The following is a 19497-nucleotide window of genomic DNA, read 5'->3' as shown; positions in this document are numbered from 1 at the left end:
AACAACTAGGAAATTTATTGAGAGGAGATTGGGAGTCTATTTGTTATAGTCTTTGGCTTTTGGTTTTTGTTGTTGTCTGCGGTAAATTTATATGCTAAAAAAGTGTGCCGTGTGACAGTGGTGTTTTAATTTTTTAATTTATAGTACGTACATAGTGAAATGCGGACAAGAAAATATGTAATGGAGAGAATCTTGTGAGACTAATCCTGCACAATGAAAAGGTAAGTTAGTATGAGAAAGTGATTTCCTGCAAGTGATGAGTTGGCCATGACAGTCTTATTGCCTATTGTATTTTAAATTGCAACTTTCTATTTCTAGGGTGGCACTAATAAATCTATTCTGAGGCCCAGAAGTATAATGGTGTCAAAACCTAATCCTCTCTGTAGTTCATACGCCTGCCCTGCAGCCTATTCAGCGAGTCTACCAAAAGTGACAGCACTGGCTTTGTAATCTGTTCACCTGAGCATGTATTTCTTGTGAAAGCATCAGTGAGGTCTGCTATCGTCTGATTCATCATTCAATAAAGTTTTGCAGAGTAAACTTTCTAGTGTTTGTTTTGCTAGTAAACTCGTGATAGAGTCACCAAAATTAGAGCAAGTCAGATAGTTGTAAAATCTGCGCAAGTTGATTAGAGTGTGAAAAAAGAATGTGCTTGAAGTAGAGATGTTGAAGTACACATGTCAGGCAGCTGTAGAAGGTTCTGCAATTTATGGTGATTCACAATAACCTTTGCGATGTAAACATACATGTTTAAAAGTACTCTGCGAGTCTCAGACACAGCGATATATCTGTACCCACCCAGAGACTGAGAGCAGTTAGATGCAGTAGTTATTAGGGGAGGGTGGAAAAAGACTTGGTGAATGAGTTGATTTCTTAAATCAATAGCAATGAATTCTTGGGTTGGGTGTTGTGTTAGTCGGTATAAAATATGCATAGCAGAATTGGTCAATGTCTGTGGAAAAATTCAATTATAGGCTTAGGGATAAAACATATTGTATACCAACAAATGATCAATGGACAGTCAGTCGGCAAATAAAAAAAAACAATTTTAACTTTTTCGATCTTTAAAAATGGTTTGACACTTCAAGCAAATCCGTTATTTCTTAAAATTAGTATTTTTATGTAAGCTCATAAGTTGGGCATCATAAAATTAAACATATTGTTGATTTCAGCAAAAAGAACAAATATTTTAGAGTTTTAAGTATTGATGATTCACATTTAGAATATTGAATAAAGAATTATATCTGTTTAGTTGGTACATATTAGTACAATATGTCATAACTTCATTAATATTTGCACAATATATAATCATGTCTGAATCAATGTTGTGGCACTTTATATGCTTCTATTGATCTTATATATCTCTGACATTAAAGTTGTGTTAATGACATAGTCTCGAGACCATGATATTGCAGGCTCCATGTCACTTATACCTATTGATACTTATTCCATTGTAATATTCGCGTAACCTTGTTGCATATTTAATCATGAAGATTATAATCATTATGGTACTGATATTTAACACAAGTTTACTTATTTGGGTACACAGTTAACCTCTATTTACTGTTGATTTTTAGTAGTGGTTGACAATTTTAGTTCAATACTATGTACTCTAAATAACGCATTTCTGATGAATGCATAATTTAGCACATGTAGGCTATAATTTCTGCTGTTCTCATTACATAAACACAGGGGCATTGTGTTCCATATATCATGCTCTCATAGCAGTCTAATCTTCTTCATTGATTCTTTGTGAGTATTTTGAATCTAGCTTATGTTACTATACGTAGCTGTTCTGGTACATGGAATCCATAACACACAACAAATTTGATAATGGTAAGATTGACAAAACAAAGCATAAAAATCAAGTTTTACAAATTAAAATAAGAAATTTAAATAGTACATTCACAGTTTTAACAATGTTTTGTATTAGTGTTTTAACAACACATGAAACAACAGCAATGAATTTAGTTTTCCCATATCTTCAAATAATTGACCTGGCTTTGAGTGTCCTACAGATAACATATGTTACTTATATTTGCTTTTATCATTAATATCTAGTTGCCGGAAGTCCAAACAGACGTATCTATTGTCCTGTCTGTGGCTGTCACTTGTCTATTGATTTCATTAAAAGGATGTAATCTAGTGGTAAGGTCGTCAAATCTATTTTTGGCTTAATGGCCGACCCACTAGCCTACTGACTGTCTTGCTGATCTAAAGAAGATTTAGTATTGGTGAAACCTGTAACGTTGCCAAAACAACTGATTTGATAACGAATATTTTATTCTCAGCTTAGTTCCTCATCAGATTAGTACAAAAACCAATTACACAGTTTGCTGTCTATTAAAAACGATTGCTTGTTCACATGGCTTTCCCACTCTTAGAACGCTATAAGTTGGATATCTTTTAAAAATTTCTTTGTTTTTGGTTTGTTGGCCACTCTAAAAAAGTTGTTTGATGACTAGGCGCTGAATCTTTCAAGATTTAGTGTAGCACCAAGCAACTGACCGACCTCCAATCCTTCTAGTTTGATTGGGCTAGTGGATGTGTACTATTGGTATCATTTTAAAGTGGCTGCGCAACCAGAATGCTTATGGTGAACTGCTCGATATTTTAGTTTATTTTTTGTTGACCTCCTGGGTCAAACAGCACCATCCATGCTTTCTCTCTATGGATGAGTTGAACTGTCTTTGCATTCAATCAGGAGCTTTCACTGTTTTACATTTTTAGAAAACAAGCAAGCTCATGAAGCCCGAACCATAATATCCTACTTCAGATTATATTCCCAAGTTTATATTTAGGTATAATTTGTTATAGTTAGTAGTTATGACTTGTTTGAACTTCCTGTTCTACTTTAACTTTTTTAATTCAGGAATATCGAGCAATACTATATTCCTCCCCGAGTTGGGGCTTTTATGAAACTTCTTCTGAGTCTCAAGCTTAATAAAGCTTCAAATACTCATGTTTTGCTGCTTTGATCCATCAGAAGGTTGAATTCATATGTAACTTTGGTTTTGCTTGCCATATTCCTGGTAAAAGATGTTGGAGCTCACACTGAGGGTCTACTCCATTGGTTCTTGTAATCAGATGGCCCGGTTCCTTGAGTCTCCAAACAGGCGAGTACGATACAAAACTGCTACCATAGAATCATAGGCTCTCCAGAATCTTCTGGTAGCTGTGGACCTCTACCAGAGCCTTATCAAAACTCTCCAGACTTTTCCTAGAATACTTACTGCTCATTGATGTGAAATCTGCACCTCTGCAAAATGTGCCTATCACTTATATGTATGCATGCATGCGTACAGCTGTACTGGTTTTTGAACTCTAGCGATTTCGAGATAATCTTCTATTCAAAAAATGCTTGCAGATATTGCAGAATTCTATCTACTATAGTAATAAAATTTGCTATATTACCTGCATGCTTACCTACCTAGTGTACCTTACCTGGATGAGCCAAATCTTTTGAAGGCTCAACCGGTTTCAATACAGGATTTTAGGGGAGGAAAAGTTTCAGCTCTCCTTATGTTACAAAAGTTAATATCTGAGTTCAGGCTCCATAAACCTTCTACACATGACTCTGTCCCATAGGTGTTTTTGTTGAACAATGTTAACATGCTGTACAAATAGCCGCTTCACATCCACAGATGGTCTTTTGCTTATGATTCTTCATCATTATACTTTAGATATTGTCAATTGCGGCCGAGTTTTCTTTTGTTTTTGATTTCTTTTATGTCAACTCATAATAGATGTATAAATGCATTGACATAGAACAAGAGGCCTGCGACCATGGGCACACTACTGCTAGTTTTGGCTGAGAACTAGTGCTCAAATAACATAAGCAACTATATCTAGTGTGGGTATGCGGTGTTTATTACAAGTGTTGACACAGTTTATAAGCTTATTGCTAAGGCATAACTGCGCTGACTCTCCTATCTTATCTGCACATTGCTAAGGACATTATTGATCTTGTAGCTTGTGTTCTTCAATAGTAATCGGATTGCTGACAAAGCGCAACCATTTTACGCGCTTAGCTGTTTCTACCTCTTTACATATTTCACGTACAAAGTATGCGCAAAACAACATATTCCTAAGTCAGGTGTCATTAAAATTTACTAAAATTGCTGGTTGAGTTCAGCTAGCATAAACAATTGTATTAGGCTATATGACCAGCGCTTGATTGACGACGCGTATTGTTCAAATCCCAGCCGAACAATAGAATTTCACTGTCGCTATTCACGCTAACATTAGTCACATAGTAACTGCGTAAACAATCAAGATGGCGTATGTTGCTAGAGTTAGCCGCATACAATCTTAAACGAGTTTATTCCTCGACAAATCGGTTGTTCATTCAATTGCAAGTTAGTAAAAGGACTACAGACACCTGTGGTGCACAGGATGTCTGACAATACGATGTCACCTGCCACTCATAGGGCTCAAAAGCCCCAGAGAGGCTCGAGTGCAGAACACAAAGGCAAATCTAGACTCACCAGCACGCTGGCTCCTGGAGAGAACTTGAAAGAAAAGCAGGTAAGTTGTAGTAGTTTTAAATTTCCAGAAACATTGACAAGCTGAACACGATTGCCCACTAGTATTCACCGTAGTGGTAAAGCGCTACTCATGTAGGGTGGCATTTCTGACAAGTAGGTTGGAGAGATGCTGAATCATTTAGCCCATTGTAAAGATTGCAGACTGATAGTTTGTTCGTGATGTTAAAATACTATGCATAGTTTAAAATGTTCTCATCTTAGGGCAAGGCACAAGTGATCCAACCTGAGGTATGGTACCACATATTATGTTATTTCTATTTTAGGATTAACTAGTTCGTAGTGCCATCATTATATGCATGAATCTCAAGCACCTCTTCGTTACTGGCCATTTTGTAACGATGGCTCTCCATAATCCACCAGATTACACATGCATTTTTTAACCAAACTGACTCCTAATGAAGGTTGTCTCAGACATCCTATTGGGACAACAACTCCTAACTTGGTTAATGTAAATAATCTGATACAATCATACCCAGTGCAGTATGAGGTAGTCCCAGACATGTTATTTTCCTGTTTATTTACTGAATATGTGTTCTGATAGCGAGCCGCTGTGCAGTACGACCCGATTAGTCGTAAGCTAATTGATATTTCGGCTGCATACAGTCTCTTTCGGTTTGAGACAGCGGTGAGTTTTAATGCTCTCTATCTTCTACCTTCCGCTTTCAATTCTCATCCTCTGCAGGACTAGTCACAAGGTCAGATGAAATAACTAGTTTAGTGGGTCATTCAACTCTTGACCTTTAACCTCCAATTTTTTGGTGATTGTATTCTTGCACGGCTTCCGCTACCCTACCGCTTCTTTGGATACTGAGGGTTACCTAGTCTTTGATTCTTACATATGATCCACTTCCTATAATGGGTTTAGAGGGACACGTAGTTACAAATGATTACATATAGAGGTTATTGTTTACATATATGCTTGAGCAATACTTTTTGATTATTTCCTATATGTGCAACATCTATGCAGATACATGTATATGTTACCAGTATTACGACTTCTAAAATGACACTAAAATGTGATGAATATGATGAACTATTTTAGTAATATATAGCATAAAATATGAAGTGCTCTGTTTGCTTGTAGCAATTTTTGTGATTAACATAAATTGTGCCCATTAAAGAGTGTAACTTAACGGGACTGAGCATTATTTCAAATAATATTTTGATGACCAAAAAGTACTTTACGAGTATGTACACATGGATATTGTTAACATATGTATGCAGATTATAGTTGTAGAAGGTACGCTTTTAGTAAGTTTCTAGTATATACAAATATGGTTGAAGTTTATGTACACTATAAAAACATTTTAAATATATACATAACCCTACTCATCATAGACATGCGTGTAGTCTGTAGACACAATAACTAATAAACCATTATGATAGAACTAATAATAATAATAATAGCCACTGGACAAAGCTAATGTTACTGCAGACCTGATTATGAAGCACTAACTGAGCAATAAAAGGTCAAGGTCTTTAAGTAATTTTAAAAACTGCCTGTTCAGAATTCTTGTTTAATATATTTACTCTTTTGAAATAGGTAAAAGCTTTCCTATATTTTATTTGCTAACAATATATTTTCACATCATTTTGATTTTTAACATAAAAATTGTTTAACAAACATAAAGCATAAATTATAGCAAAAAATATTGATAGTCGATTATTGGTATACAGTGCGGATTATTGGTATACAGTGCGGATTATTGGTATACAGTGCGGATTATGATTACCATGTGTTAAAAAAGACAGCCTGTGCATACCTTAGCTTGCTGATGCAGAAGCAAAATGATACTGAATAAAACTGCATGTAATCTGAGAGAAGTCTAGCTTGATCAACTTACCTGCATGATGTGTGTCGGCAGGTGTCCTGCATGTGATTGCTGATCCGAATTGAGCAGCCTGCTGACTGTACAGCATATTGTAACCAAGTTTGATTGCTGTCAAGTTTAAATGAATGCTTATTAAAACTCATAAGAGCTGTTGTGATAAGAGCCTCAAAGAAGGATGCAATCAAATAGCAGACGAGAGGTGAAATGGCAATAAATTATCTTCACATTGCTGATTACTATTCAGCACGATGTGTATACAAATTTGATCAGTTCTAATATTGGTCAAGACCTACTTGACCCTCCGCTTATCTTTGGTTGTCATAGCGATGGCTGCATTTGTTTACACGCAATTCTCCCATGCATTGGATGCAGCATACATTCATCTCACTCTGTGTGAAACCTTGTGATGCGTCGGACCTACTCAACATAAGCTACTAAAATGGCTACATTTGAAGGAATACGGACGCTAGAAGGAGTACGCAAGGGCAGAAGACTCACCCTACCTCGCGGTAGCATAGCCATAGATCACCTACAAATAATTGTAGGCTACATCAAGACAACCTCATTTCATAGCATTTTCAAGCATTTCATACTAAAGCTTTCAAATTGTTTTACAATATATGTAATAGTTATTGCGGCTCCTTTTGCTAGTTCTCATGTTATCAGATAAATTGTTACAGGATAATTTATTTTAGTGCAATTAAGATCAATACCGTAAATTTATACCAAAGGGTAATCGCTGAATTCCTTAATGATTTTCTAATTCTAGCAAAAGCTAAAAGAGGAGCGAGAAGCGCGACGGGCACAGTTGGAGGAGAGCCATCACAGTCTCATCACGGCAGCGGCTGACGCAGTGGGCATCAACAGAAATGAGGCGGAGGACTCACTCCTCGAAGGCTGTCAGGTATTTGGTCAACCTACTCATTACTTTTTACAAACCAGCTCATAATTTGATGTTTATTCTAGCTTACAGCTTATCTGCCTTGATATCTAAAAGATGGAATATTATTAAAAATATGTTTACACGCCTACTAAATTGTAGCCGCTACTTTAACATCTGGTAGTTTATCTAATCTACAGACCAGTACAGTAGGTAGTGAAGTTTAGTTGCTGTATATTACAGATGGACATGATGAACAGCTTCCTATCAGCGGGTGGATGTAAACATCTCCTCATGTATTATCAAGAGTTAGAAGTTGACAGAGAACACGGTAACTTTTTTATTCCTAATTTTGTGCCATATGAGTTATCCTACCCTCAATTTATTTTATTTTGATTTCTAACATCCTACCTGTGCTCTTATGTATGGCTACACCTTGTTTGTAACAAATTACTTTAACATTCTTCAGCTTGGTCTGTTTATTAGGTTCTCGCAAAAAGCATCTATGTCTAGTATTTCAAATATTGTTATCGAATCATATGCTCTCACGGTCTCACTCTGATCTCCACAGAGATACTTGATCTGCAGCAGTATCGACTCCAGTCAGCTGCTGATAGACGAAAAGGTATAACAGGTGATAACAGGTGTCTCCGGTATTAGTTAGTTACTTTTCATCTGGTAATAGTTCTCTTATGTTATTGTCTCTTTTTGCACTCTGGACGTTCTGTTATTTTGTGATGGACAAATATGCCTTGCTGTGACTTGAGTGTTTCTCACAACCTTGGATAAAATTTAGTTATAATTATTAGAATTATTTAGTTATAATTATTATAATTATAATCTCATAGAGCCATAGTTAGTTAGAAGTATTGTTAACAACAGGATTTGGCAGCAATACAAGGGCACTTGCCATAGCATCTAGCATGACCTTCAATAAATGAAATCAATTTAACGTAAAATGCGCTTTCCCAAAGGAGCCATTGTATTATTTTATTGTATTGAGCTACTTAGTAATAGTTTGCTGAACATGTAATACCCGGTTCAGTGCTCTGCTATAAGAAATCAAGCCATTACACTTCTTATAAATTCATGTAATGATACCATTATTAGTTGGTTGAGGTATTATTCGTTGTGTGATTTCTTGCCAGTATCTTTGTTTGCCTGAGGTATTTCTTGGATGTTGTGCTGTGATAGCGCCATTGCTTTTAGTTGTTAGAAGTTTTGATCCTGGAAGGCTGCTGTTCATGTTTGTGTCAGATCAATTTGGATTACATAGTGCACTTTCCTGATGTTGCTATTTGAGCACCTTTCTATGGCAGTCGATACATGCAGTTACAGAATTGCAATAAAGGTATCTCCCAATAAGACTGGAATAACAGCTTCCATCTGGTAACAAATAAAAAAGAATGAAATATTTTGTGATTCGAGAATAATCCATGAAAGTAAAGCTGTTGATTTTAAACAAGGTAAAGCTAACTCTCAAGATCATGAGCCAGTCACTGTTTTTCTTCACTGCTGTATGAATTAGTTGGCAGCTTTTTATGCTATATAGCGGTTCTTTTTAGAATCATTGGTGGAATGCTTCGCATTGTCTCGAGTATTGTATAGCCGTTTAGTGCTGTGTGCATGTCTGTGGGGAGTGATATTGATACATTGTCGATATATTGGATGAGGTCGCAATGCAAAACAAGTCATTTATATTGTAAATTTTCAAGACATACTAACATCCCAAACTACAACAATTTGAGTCTTCGCTTAACTGCTTGAAGGTCAAATTTTTGTCTGCTAACTCTATTCAGCCTTGTCAATATAGTAGGGTTCTAAGATCACAAAACAGCAGCATTTCATGTTCATCGTAGTAGTATAGAACATCCTTTCTGTATTTCAGGAGAGGGTCTGAGGCTAAGCCAATCTAGAGCCAAGTCTACCAAGCCCAAACTGTTTGTCACAAATGGGAGAGAAACACCTCTGAAAGGCTCCTGCGTCTTTTTTACAAGAACTGATACGAGCCGCGCGATTACACAAGAGAACTTTAGCAAGGTGTGACAATTACCATTTTATTATATAAACTCAGTGTTTGCAACTGCTCCAGTGGCTGTTGTTAGAAGTATGACCTGAAATAAAAGATTTTCGCAGTCATGGACCTGAACATAATGGACAGCTTTTAGCAGCAGTCTTGTTGAGATTGCATATTTTACTCAAGTGCTTTTCATTATATTGATCAAAATTGTAGGTGCACATTTTTTATTGTTTAATATTGAGCATTCTTGAGGAAATTAAGTCATAGAAAGCGCAAAAGCAATGTCTTTGTCTAGCGCAAAACTTTGTCTAACAGGAAGTGATATTTGGTAAACTTGATGCGTCGGGAAAGGAAAACGGCCACGGATTGCTCAACGGTATCGAGAATGTCATGTCTAACATTTACATCCCAGCCTTGAAGAAAGCAGTGAATGGCTGGGGAGCCCTAGAGAATGGAAACACATCTGTCAGGCATGACTTCCTCAACAAATTGGAGGGTTTCGTCTCCATACTAGTCAGTAAGTTTCATACTGGCCACTAGCTAAGCACAATTAATAAGTAATCAGTTACTTGGGTACTACGAGTAAGTAGTCAATCACTTGGCAATCACTGGTGAGTAAAAAGTCCATCACTAGGTCAAGTACTGGTGGGCAAGTAGTTACTCACTAGGTCAAGTACCGGTAGGTAAGTAGTCAGTCACTAGATCAAGCATTGGTGGATAAGTAGTCAGTCACTAGGTAATCACTGCTGGATAAGTGATCAGACACCGAGCTATTGCTGGTCTATTACAAGTGAAAGATTGATAGACATCAAGGGATAGTGCTAAAAGGATTGCTTAATACAAAGTTTGTGTGTAAAAAGTTGATAGTTTCAATTACCATGGTAATCTTCAAGTAGTGAACTGAGTTTGATGTAGACAGTGTATCATGGCTGTAAGACCTGTCACCATCACTGCCAATTAGTGGCTGAACAATTTTATCTAAATAATTGAATAGCTGGTAAAGCTCTAAAGACAAGTGAGTGTAGAACAGCGAGTGAGTGATGGAGCCATCGCAAACATGAAGTGGACTGGAAGATATTTTCAACATATATTTGCTCTCTCTGCCAGGTGCACAAGAAAGTCTCTATGAGAAGGTAAACCTTAAGCCGTGCACCATTGACCTCTCACTCATCATGACCCCTTCTGATCATCAAGATGTTGCAGCCTCCACAGAGCAGCTTGAAACTATAGAAGAGTGCATGAGTGTCTGGGTCAAGCAGATAGAGCAGGTTGGTTGTTCAGCCCTTTTTAACAAGGCCCTTTTTAACAAGGCCCTTTTCAACAAGGCACTTTTTCAACAAAGCCTTGTTCTAGTTATCGCTATCAGTGTTGTTGTGCAGGTATTCATGAGTTAGTTAGTTACTGGTCTAGCTTTTGAGAGCAGCAGAGGCCTAGTGGTCTAGAACACTTGACACGCAATCAACAGGGTCGGGGTTCAATTCTCACCAAATGCTACTGGTGGTGACAAGAATGATATTCAACCTTAAATTGCTCTCTGCGATTGAACATTTCTCCGGTCATCGAGGTTCCCTCACCAATGGACTCAGACATGTCCAGTCAAGATCATAGAGTTCTTGTTTATACAACAGGGCTGTTTAAAACACGCGCAGCCTCTGCAGTCATCATACCCGCTCTTTGAGAGATTATTTTATATAGTCCGGCTTCTATAGCCACAGCTTCTCAGTAATTGTGATTTGCAGTCATAGAAGTAAGGTAATTCAAGGTGGTTTGAAACAATAAAGATTTTAAGAGTAAAAAACTGGGTGTTTGTAAGGAATTTAATACGTTTTGTCATCTACAAACAAAAAATCATTTATTTAAAGCCCAATACCAGAATCTTAAATTAACCAGAACGTTTATCTGATCAAATCAGCATTTATGAAAGGTACAACATTTTGCTAACCTATCTTCGAAGCAACAACTTTAACAAAGACAATATGGTTTGCGTTGCCATGTTCTAATACAGTTGCATGTAACAGGTGCTGGCTGAGAGTGAGCAAATGCGGAAGGAAGCGGATGATATTGGACCAAGAGCCGAGTTGGATCACTGGAAGAAACGCATGTCAAAGTTTAACTACCTTCTCGATCAGATCAAGAGCCACGATGTGAAGACTGTACTCGGTATTCTGCAGGCAGCCAAGTCTAAGTCAATAAAGGTGAGTGCAACTAACTGGCTATAGCGTGCTGTAGCCAGATAAACCTCTGTGGACAGAGGTGCTATCTCTAGCGCTGTGATTGATGGTAGAATTCTAGTTTGTATATTCAGTTTTTATTACTGAGATATGGACATATTTCCTCTTCAATTGTTACCTAAACCTAGACTAGCATCAATCTACAATGCTGTACCTTGTCACCAACAGGTCTGGCAGGAGCTCGACAGACGCATTACAGACGCTGCTAATGAGGCCAAGGACAACGTGAAATACTTGTACACGCTGGAGAAGTTCAGTGATCCTCTCTACCACAGCGACCCAGTCGGAATGCTCGAGAGCATTCCTGGCCTCATTAACGCTATTCGTATGATTCACAGCATCTCTCGATACTACAACACGAGCGAGAGGATGACTTCTCTCTTCGTCAAGGTATGCCTCTTAGGATTCTCTGAGCAGGCTAAAAAAATTATATTGATATCCCAATATTTGCTGACTTCATATGAAGATTGTGCTGGGCTATCTGTTTAGCTGAAATTTTACGCCTTTTTGGATTGGCTTATAAATAAATAGAAATAGAAATATATATAAATTTCTTGGAGAATATTTACGTTTTCTACATACGTAAAAACATGATGATACGTAAAAGCATTTTTTCGAAGACGTATCTCAAAGGAAACGTAGAACATTTCTGGGATAACATGGATAGTAAAATCTTGCTGTAAAGACCTGCTTTGATTCACAGTAGTTTCTTGATATGTTGATGTAACCTGGTTGGCATATGGCTGGTCGGTTGCAGATCACAAACCAGATGATCACAGCATGCAAGTCCTACATCACCGACAGCGGGTATGAAACTGTCTGGACTCAGGCACAAAAAGATGTTCTTAAAAAGCTGGAAGATTGCATCAAACTGAACGAGGAGTACCAGGTGAGTATCTTATGTGTATTTCTATAAAGACCCCTTCAATTATTCAGTTTTACGGTTTTCTGTAAAAAAGTAAGCGCACAAATTTCTGCTTGAATGAGTGTGTTATTGGGCAATTGTTTGAACGTGCCTCTGTAGATGTATAGCATTATAGATGTCAAAACAGAAATCTCATATCAACTCTTTGACACGCCCGATAATCAATCATACTAAGAGTTTGTTTAGCAAATGAAAGAACAGGATAAGTATGTTAAGATGACATAGTAAAATGGCGTTAAAGTTAGATGACATTAGTTTTTTTGGCCAAATACCTTCAGAAAGATTTCTACCTTTATCTATTCAGTCAGGTCCGTTCTATTTCTTTCAATTATTCCTTTTTAAATGATCATCCTTTTCGTTTATTATCATGAGAGGCTGATTTGTTCATGGATCAAATAAGTATTATAAGGAATTTGTCGTATCTTACGTTGCCAACCAGTTGTATAGTCTTCAACGGTAGCGCAAGTTCTAAATACAATTGTTTTACCAATAGGAGTCTGGTGAACTAAATTTTGAGAAAAAACGCATTCTATATAGCCTATATGGTGACGATTCTCTCAGCTTTTCTAATTAGAATTATAAATCTGCATTCATGGCATAAGACTTCTCACAGCACTAATGAAGTATTATGAAAAGACAAAGAGATATAGAGAGATGCTTTACGAGATATCATATTTGACAGCGCTGCTTCCACAAAACCAAAAAGAAACTCGAAGAAATACCAGATGAGAAGCAGTTTGAGTTTTCAGAAATGTACATATTTGGCAAGTTTGACACGTTCACAAGAAGGCTCAAGAAGATCATAGAGATGTTCAATACCATAGAGATGTACTCACACCTCGCCGACTCAAAAATTGAAGGTATAGCTCTACTTGTTACACTGTATATTTAATATACATATGTATATAGATACGTGATTCACAGTTCTAAATCTTATCTAGTTTGTGATTCGCTAAATCATGCATTAGATATGTTTTGCCTTATTTCAGGTTTTTATAAATTTAACCACCTTAATTCACAGACTGTAGCATTGTCTGTATGAACAATAAAACTTCAGATGTAATAAAAAGTGCTCACATTCACCAATAAACAAAGTGAACCTAAATACATTATAAATAAAGTGTACTATTTGCATGTTGCATGTGATTGGCTGGAGCATCACTATATAACAGCTGATTGGTTAATGTCGATCTCTTATCCGAGTTTTTGTATTTCTCTGGCATTAAAAACTATTCATCAACAATGAACAGTTCTAAAAAGCCAGAGTCTGCTGGAGTGAAAACTTCTAGCTGTGGTGTCCACAGTGGTAGCTAGTAAAAGTGCTAGGAGTCTGTTGACTTGGAGCAGTCAGCTGATCTAATATTTAATCTGTAAAATATGTATACAAGCTGTCATCTGAAAGCAGTTTAAGTTATTGGATTTGATAATGTTGGAGACCACACAGGTTGTTTGGAAAATGTAGGGTATCAATTTGGGCTCAGCCCTAGTCTCCCGCATCAATAACAATGACACAGCAAGATCGCGTTAGGGTAGTGATTGAATGCTTAGTAACTGACCACAAGTTAAAGCGCTTGCGACATAACGTCATATGCTAGGATGATCTTGATTATTATTCATGCAGTTCCCACATGTACATTCAGCCAAACCTCTACATGCAGCATTAATTCATTCTGATTTTGTCTCCTTATGTTAAAACTCTCATTATCTGGCACACATGTTCCTATTCAGAATTCATATAATATACATGTATAATAAGAGTATAATTTGAATGGTTTGTTTCACAGTTCAACAGCCTGTAATAGCTGATTAAGAAACACTGCATGAAAACAAATGCATAATAAACTATAAAAAAATAATAAATGTAGTAAATGTGAAAAATGAAGAAGTACCCAATTTGGGTACCTGAGATGTTTGCTATTGTAGGAGAGTTACGGTAGTTTTTACCTTTGAGTACACAATGATATGTGTCAAGTTGCCTGTGCTGACAGTAGATATGTACATGCCTGTCGATGCATCATTACAAACTTAGCTTGAGTTCTTCATAAATAGTGTAATGTTTGTAGACTAAAACAACCAAACAATTGCACCATAAAAATGTTTTTTATGTATGCTAAAAATGTTTTGGTAGATTCGTTCAAATGTCGCAAGCGTAATTACTGTGTTTTTGACATGTCACTGAAATCAGCATATAGAGGATAACTCCATGTTTATAGATATACATGTACGTAGGACTATATAAATACTTGTCGAATACCCCATTCACTAATAAATAGACTTCTATATTTTAAAATATTTTCTACCTCTAAATTGTGTGAGAGAATCTGACAATCTTCATTGATAAAGTTATGTTCATTAACTACATGTAAATAATCAAGAAAACAGATTAGAGACATACGAATGGAGTGCAGGCTCAGTGAGACAGAGAAAGATTTGGAGAAAAATATAGTGACATAAATATATGTGATGTAACTTTCTCTAATTTAAATTCTGAGAAAGTTAACTTAATTCAGTTTAAATATTTTTCATGATTTGTATTATTTTAATGTTTTCTCATGGTTGTTACCAGCCTTTTCATTCTCGCTTGGAAACTACGTTTGATAACTTGAAATGTTGTGATTTTAAATATTTGCTCCAATATTTGTTTCATGTTGGTGTGATCGCAAGTAGATATTTGACCATAAATCATGCATTGTAACTTTGTCTGTGTCGAATCAGTAGTTGCTTTGATCATGATGAGTAGAGTTTACCTCTCATATCTTTCCCTTCCTATTCATAGGTATCGGACTGTGAAGCATACTATCAAATAGACATCCTCACTTCACATTGCCTACAATCAAATTCTGTTAAATTATCTAGACAAGCGCAATTTATTAAAGACCTACAGTGAGCTGAGAGTGTCTGGTCTATGAGTGCCTGCTGTATACATACTTGACAGGTTAAGAAGTTACTGAATAACACTTGTATGTATAACTATACGACACGACTAGCCTTTGATATGCCTAATCTGTTGCAGGGATGGAGTTGATGGCCTCTAGATTTGCTGTTGTCGTGACATCTATGAAAAAGAAACCCTATGACTATCTCGATCAGAGGAAAACAGACTTCGATTCAGACTTTGATGAGTTTAAAAGAGCCATTCAGGAGCTCCATGTAAGGGAAGATATTTCATAGACTTCTCTAAGGGAAAAATGTTTATTGAAGTTTTACATCGTCATTTTTATGGTCTGCAATGATTTGTACTTGAAAAACTACCTTTAGCACTTTTGAATAGCTTTACTGCCTTCTGCAAGCAAGGTGGCTCAGAGACTTCCGAGTGGCAATTAAGCTAACATCAAGTCAAATTGAAACTGAAGTATTGTTTTCAGTTTATCTATTTCTTATTGAATGTGGCTAGAACATTTTGGTTAAGTGTTAGAGGTTTAACGTGATGAGGATGTTTCTATATTGTATGGTTTACTCTCTGAGTAAATGAGGATGTTTCTATATTGTATGGTTTACTCTCTGAGGGAATGAGGGTGTTTCTATATTGTATGGTTTACTCTCTAAGTGAATGAGGATGTTTCTATATTGTATGGTTTACTCTCTGAGTGAATGAGGATGTTTCTATATTGTATGGTTTACTCTCTGAGTGAATGAGGATGTTTCTATATTGTATGGTTTACTCTCTGAGTGAATGAGGATGTTTCTATATTGTATGGTTTACTCTCTGAGTGAATGAGGATGTTTCTATATTGTATGGTTTACTCTCTAAGTGAATGAGAATGTTTCTATATTGTATGGTTTACTCTCTAAGTGAATGAGGATGTTTCTATATTGTATGGTTTACTCTCTGAGTGAATGCTTGTAGAACAACATTCTGAGTTTCATGGACATCCGTTTCAACAAGATCACCAGCGTGCAACGAGCTGTGCAGCTGCTCAAAAAATTTGAGAGGCTACAGCTGCCTAATCTCGGCATTGAAGAGAAATATGCTAAGATTTTGGCTGCCTATGGTAGAGAGGTTGACCTCGTCAGCAAGTTCTACCAGAAGAACAAGCACGAACCTCCGATAGCTAGAGATCTGCCAGAAATGGCAGGAAAGGTTAGGCTTAATGCTTTGCATTAGTAGTTTTGACCTTGACCTTAGTTTGCATGATTACAAATTTCCAAATTACCAATTTGTCATTCCTTCAAAATTCATACAATTAAAATACATGTAGCTCATTTTATTTTTTGTTACATTTTGTGTCTTCTACTTTATCTTGTATCAACCTTGTCTGTATCATTATTGTGAATGTTTTCTACATAGGTTTTCATGTATGTAGATCTCATGGGCACGGCAGTTGTACAGGCGGATACAGGAGCCGATGGACATGTTCCAGGAGATGCCTCAGCAGCTGCAAACGCAAGAAGGAAAAAAGATAATCAAAAACTACAACAAGGTGGCCAAGGTCTTGCTGGAGTTTGAAGTGTTGTATCACCGAGAGTGGATGAGACAGGTAAAAATACATTAAAAATGGTTTTTACATCATAATATGTATTCGTTTTACAAAATGGTGTTCAAAAGGTGTGTTACTATTTTGATATGAAACTATCGTTTTGCATTTATCACGTTGATAAATGGTTGCTTGGCTATATTTGCCACCAGGTTGAAGTCGTCAAGTCAGGACTTCAATCTTCGCTTCTAGTCAGACACCCCGAGACCAAAGACCTCTACGTCAACTTTGACCCACAGATTCTGACGTTGATCAGAGAAGCTGAGTGCATGGCTCGACTGCAACTAGAAGTTCCTGCTGCTGCCATTGACCTCCGAGCTAAGCAGAACACCCTCAAACAGAACTACAATGCAGTACTGGTAAGAGATCAAGGCTTACCGACTCGTACACCTTCCTTCTATCATTTATTGCGTTGTTTGAATGGCTTTCTACCTAAAATTAGTGCAAAACTGTATTATCTTTTAGTTGCTGCTCAGTGAGAACAGTAGAGTGAGATCCAAGATTCCCACCGCGTTTGAGCTACTCATGGAGCCACACATTCGAAATCTCGATGACATACTGAGCCCTGGAGTATCAGCTCTCACCTGGAGCTCTCTTAAAATTTCGAATTTTGTTGATGATGTCTATCAAGGTTTGGGTGAACTAGAGCTGCTGATTGACAGAGCCAATCAGCTCACAGGTAACATATGGGTTTATTTTGTGTGGGTTTATTTAGTTTGCGGAATACTGTCTTTTAGATTGCTAAAGATATTGAATGAAAAATTACTTTATTGGATGTTTCAATATGAGGTTGTTTGTTCCTGTTACAGAGTTTCGTATTGATGCTGTCCTACAAGAGATGAGTTGCATGAAGCTAGTAGAGCTGCCAGAAGAGGAGCCATGGACAGTTAAAGACTTCCTGAACAATACTGAAGAGCTCTGCGCAAATGGAGCCCGAGAACTGCAGACAAAGAGTATTAATGTCGAGGTATTTTCTTTACTAAAATATGGGGAGATAACTCAATATGTCATGACACTTGCTAAAAAACTAGAATCATGCCTAGTGTTTGAGGCCTATTGGAGAAATATCAAATGCACATTTTAGGCTTATTGAATCATAATCATAAAATTATTCACCTCTAAAACTATTGTTTCAGTTGTATGAACAAAATCTCTGTGTAACTTTAATTTAATTAAAGTTTATTGAACCTTATTTCATGTAAACTAACTTGGATATAATTTTGAAGATTAAATGTTAGCAGCTACTATTATTGATAGAAACATTATTAGCTACATTGATAGCTACTATTATTAGATAGTCATTGTTTAATATTCTGCCTCCAGGATGCTGCCAACGAACTTATAGCTATGATGCTCGCTGTTCCTAAAACCGACGACGAAGAGGAGTTTGAGATGGATGCTGATGAGACAAACTATGAAGGTTGCTCTATATTATATTACTCTTTAATTCTTTTGTCCATTTACTATAAAATCAATATTCACATTTGTATTCTTTCTGTCCATCATACAGACATAGAGAGACATGTATATCTTAGTTCACTTTACCTCTAGAGCTCTCCATGAACAATGCACAGTGCAGGTACTTGTCCAGTCAAACCTTGATTCACTATCATCTCTACGTGTATATCTTTTGACGTATTACGTAAATCGATCACCAATGTATGTGATGTCATTCAAAGTATTTTCAGCATATTGCATCCAAATTTTTTTGAAATCATTTGTAAATAAAAGTGAAAAAACGTACAAAAATTAAACATGAAATATTTAAATAATAACAAATATGTGAATTACATGTAGGTCATGTTCAGGTTCAGGTTACTATGTTCAGTTAGAAGCCGAGTGAATTACACTGCAAGTTGTTATAGCTCGCTCTCTAACACCAAACTCACCAAGCATAACCTCCCATTCACGTCTCTCCAAAGTATTATTGATTATTACTCTATTAATAACTTATAAACAATTTGGGTGTTTACATTTAGTTCGTTGCTTTGTATTTGTTTTAACGATAAACGTTACCATATGAAGTATTTATCATTGTTTTAAGGTCTCTAGAACCAATTACATGAAATGTAATGTATTTTTATAAAAAATAGTTGCTTCAACATAAGATGGCCTTAAGATATAAAACAAATATTAGAATGGATTAACTTCATGTGTCTAACTGCATATTGTAGCAAAAATAAGCCAGTTTTCTTTCATTTAGGCTCTTCTCCATTCAATATCTTGCATGATATATTTAACCCTGGCAATAGGTGAAGTAAATCATACATTGTATTTATGTTTTGTTTGTTTCCAAATACTTGCAAGCTTTTTTAACAAATCTTCTCACAGAAGCTGACAAGAAAAGTCTTCAATCTTCATCTAAGCAGTCTGGCTCAGTGAGGTCACGACCTCCGACAGCTGTTAAAGGTCATGACGCTGTAGCCAAAAAGAAGAGAGAAATGAGGGAACAGGTAAGAATTGTTATTTTACGGTTCGGAGTTGCCTGGTTTTTACTCCACAAATACGATTCTCATCAAGGTCCATTTAATGTTAATATGAGTTTCAAAATCTCGAATCGGGTTTAATTTTATGCAGTTGCACAGGC

General features: G+C 36.5%; 1 protein-coding gene across 1 annotated transcript in view; it reads left to right on the top strand.

Moving 5' to 3' along the window:
* The first annotated feature begins 4395 nt into the window (after positions 1-4395).
* LOC137391675 (dynein axonemal heavy chain 5-like) overlaps positions 4396-19497 on the top strand; it is a 60325-nt gene continuing 45223 nt past the window's right edge. The window contains exons 1-18 of the mRNA XM_068078197.1: positions 4396-4527; positions 7149-7283; positions 7503-7590; positions 9148-9299; positions 9595-9796; positions 10387-10547; positions 11298-11474; positions 11679-11900; positions 12268-12399; positions 13118-13295; positions 15449-15585; positions 16283-16516; positions 16740-16913; positions 17063-17269; positions 17376-17589; positions 17720-17877; positions 18234-18330; positions 19242-19363. Coding sequence (XP_067934298.1) covers positions 4396-4527; positions 7149-7283; positions 7503-7590; positions 9148-9299; positions 9595-9796; positions 10387-10547; positions 11298-11474; positions 11679-11900; positions 12268-12399; positions 13118-13295; positions 15449-15585; positions 16283-16516; positions 16740-16913; positions 17063-17269; positions 17376-17589; positions 17720-17877; positions 18234-18330; positions 19242-19363 — 2922 coding nt within the window. The remainder of the gene's footprint in view (positions 4528-7148; positions 7284-7502; positions 7591-9147; positions 9300-9594; positions 9797-10386; positions 10548-11297; positions 11475-11678; positions 11901-12267; positions 12400-13117; positions 13296-15448; positions 15586-16282; positions 16517-16739; positions 16914-17062; positions 17270-17375; positions 17590-17719; positions 17878-18233; positions 18331-19241; positions 19364-19497) is intronic.

The sequence above is a fragment of the Watersipora subatra genome, chromosome 3 (genome assembly GCF_963576615.1).
Source record: "Watersipora subatra chromosome 3, tzWatSuba1.1, whole genome shotgun sequence".
NCBI lineage: Eukaryota > Metazoa > Bryozoa > Gymnolaemata > Cheilostomatida > Watersiporidae > Watersipora > Watersipora subatra.
The sequence above is the reverse complement of the archived record's forward strand: the minus strand, read 5'-3'. Positions and strand labels throughout refer to the sequence as shown.